The sequence below is a fragment of the Solanum tuberosum genome, unplaced genomic scaffold (genome assembly GCF_000226075.1).
Source record: "Solanum tuberosum cultivar DM 1-3 516 R44 unplaced genomic scaffold, SolTub_3.0 scf00134, whole genome shotgun sequence".
NCBI lineage: Eukaryota > Viridiplantae > Streptophyta > Magnoliopsida > Solanales > Solanaceae > Solanum > Solanum tuberosum.
Window position 1 is genome coordinate 594,042 of NW_006239062.1, and position 2,645 is coordinate 596,686.

Below are 2,645 nucleotides of genomic sequence, written 5' to 3' on the forward strand. Positions count from 1 at the left end.
AGAACTAATATTAGTATAGTTTTTTAAAGACTTAAAGTGAAAGTTCATAATAGGAATGAAAAAAATGAACAAAATAGAACATTCAATAACTTATAAAATTTGTTTTTTCTTAAACATTAGATATTGACCTCATAAACACAAGAAGAAAACATAGTCAAATATTTAGTTATCTTTTTATAAGAAATTGTTATTCCTTTTTTAATATAAGAGACCTACGAGATCTGAAACGATCATTTTCTTCTACGTAAAAGATTATCTTAAAAATGCCAATTGGCACTTGCTAATGACACATAAAATTGTAGGGAAAAGGCCTCATTCTCATATTAATGATATACATATGGTGAAGGACACTGATTATATACAAGTTACAATTGTGGTTAAGTAAAGACTTTGAAAACAAAATTACACTCAACCACCGGCTGCATTTGCTTGCCGGGGTGGCCTAAAACCATAGTAAATTTACATTTACCAAACTATTACTTCTTCTTGTAAAAAAAAAAGTTTGAATTGTTAGCTAGTGTCACAAAAATTTCCATTTATTTGGTTTTGTACTGCTTTGATAGCAGCAACTCTAGCAGCAGTGGCAGCTCTATTCGCAGCGGTGACTGCTTTTTTCACTTGGTCATCTACTCTCCTTAGTTTAATTGCGTTTTCTGCTGCCTTCCTAGAAGCCTGCAGAGATCAGACAATGACAATTCAAACATTGAGTAATCAGTATATGCATATGCATCAACAGACTAAGGTTAAATGTGCATTAAATGACACGAAAAAACTGTTTTTTTTTTTACCTGAACAGCTCGAAGGACAGCATCAGTTAGTGGGGGCGATGGAATTTTCAAATTGCCAGAGTCCCATTCCCCACATCTTGTGTCACCATTTCTAAATGTATACATTCCGTAACCTTGCTTCCGACCTTCATGCCATGACCCTTCATAGCAATGCCCGTTCGCAAAATGATACACACCAAAACCATGAATCTTATCTCCGAAATATTCACCTGCATACCAATCCCCGTTCCTGCATAACATATCTCCGTTTACATAACCTTATAATTCAACCAATTCATCAAACGAGACAAAAATCATGAAACAGGATATTGCATTTTAGGAAAGCATGATCCGATCCATCACTAACAAACAACAGTAGATGCAAAAATCATACAAAATTATGTTCCTGATCCATCACTAACAAACAACAATTAACAGTACTAAAATAGTAAGCAAGCCAAAAATTACAGCTAGCACTATCGAACGCAAATAACATACAAATCAGATTCCAGCCATGGAACAACTGGAAAGTTGTTATTTTACCTGAAATGGTAACAACCAAGGCCATGTTTGACTGCGCATTTAAATTCACCAATGTAAGAGCTACCATCAGAGCAAGATTGTGAGCCAACACCATGGCTTTGACCATTACACCATTGACCAGCATAGGTATCTCCTGTATAGAACTTGTAAACACCATAGCCATGTCTCAATCCTTGCCTGTATTGTCCTCGATATTTACTACCTCTAGCCCAACTCTCTATCCCATACCCATCATACTTCCCATCAACCCAATCACCTTCATATCTTCCCTTCACAAAATAGTTGTAAACTCCACTACCATTGCACCTCCCTTTATGATACTCACCTTCATAGATATCCCCATTGCTGTACAACTCAACTCCTTCCCTCACGACCTGGTTCTCATTCTCAGATTTTCCCTCTTTATGCCCCAATTTCGTTTCCCCAATGAACCACTGGACCGGTTTCGACTGGGTTCTCTGAAACCCAAACCGTTTCCCATACTCATCAAACAAGTTCCTAAACACATTATACCTTTGGTGAATTGACTCTCTGTTCTTCCCAGCGAAGAACAACAGAACCGCTACGAAAATCAGAGCTAACAGGAGACTCTCTGACGTGGGTATATCATCCCTGCTAAAGAAAACGAAAAGGGTATACATTAAAACCACCGAAACTACCAGAACCGGACCCATCCTCGCCGGAGACGATCGGAACGGCGAGAAAAACGAACCCCGACGAATCGGAGTCGAACCGGGTTTATGCGGCTTCTGCTCTTCAATATCCGGTTCATGGTCAATTCCGAATTCATTTATCGACGAAAAGCTCTGAATTGACGACCGGATAGTTGGAGAAGACCGGAGAAGTGAAGACTGTGTCCTCGTTAGCTTCGCCTGGCTTTTCTGACCTTCCATTTTCAAGTACCTAAAATCTCACCCGTTGAATCTTCAAAAATTATCTCAAACTTCACTCTCCCCTTCGATACCTAGATATTTTCAACTCCAACGCCGGCTTCATTTCTCAGGCGACCGGAGTGGCGTAGGATAAGTAGTGAACAAGTGCGAAGGTTAAAGCAGGTTTTTTCTTGGGAAAAGTGTATAATTTGAGAGAGATGAACAGAATGAGATAGAGAGAAGACCGGGTTTTATTTGAGATTATGGAGGCACTTAGATTTAACGTGAACCGTTCATTTAAATATTCAACGGTTAGATCTAAAGGAGTATTATTAGCCGTTAGATTAAGTTCCCGGTTTCGACGGGCAAGGTTTGTTCGTGGGATCTAGATTCCACTTTTTTTTCGCTTTATTCACTGTCGCAGCCCCGGCACGTGCCCCACTGTCCAACTTTTGAGTTTAAA

At 39.1% G+C, this 2,645-nt stretch overlaps 1 protein-coding gene across 1 annotated transcript; it reads right to left on the minus strand.

Annotated features, from left to right (window-relative positions):
- Positions 1-296: 296 nt before the first annotated feature.
- On the minus strand, positions 297-2,423 carry LOC102603526 (MORN repeat-containing protein 1-like). Its single transcript, XM_015310687.1, has 3 exons — positions 1,311-2,423; positions 789-1,017; positions 297-672 (listed from the first exon to the last, which is right to left on the minus strand). Exons 1-3 carry the CDS (start codon positions 2,201-2,203, stop codon positions 511-513), a joined length of 1,284 nt encoding a protein of 427 aa, XP_015166173.1. The 5' UTR covers positions 2,204-2,423; the 3' UTR covers positions 297-510.
- Between the last annotated feature and the right edge of the window lie 222 nt (positions 2,424-2,645).

Bases quoted from the DNA above. Each gene is read 5' to 3' on its own strand.
- LOC102603526 (XM_015310687.1), bottom strand. From the start codon at position 2,203: ATGGAAGGTCAGAAAAGCCAGGCGAAGCTAACGAGGACACAGTCTTCA. The intron at 1,018-1,310 runs GTAAAATAACAA...TATGTTATGCAG, and splicing joins CTTGGTTGTTACCATTTCAG to GAACGGGGATTGGTATGCAG. The intron at 673-788 runs GTAAAAAAAAAA...TGATCTCTGCAG, and splicing joins CTGTCCTTCGAGCTGTTCAG to GCTTCTAGGAAGGCAGCAGA.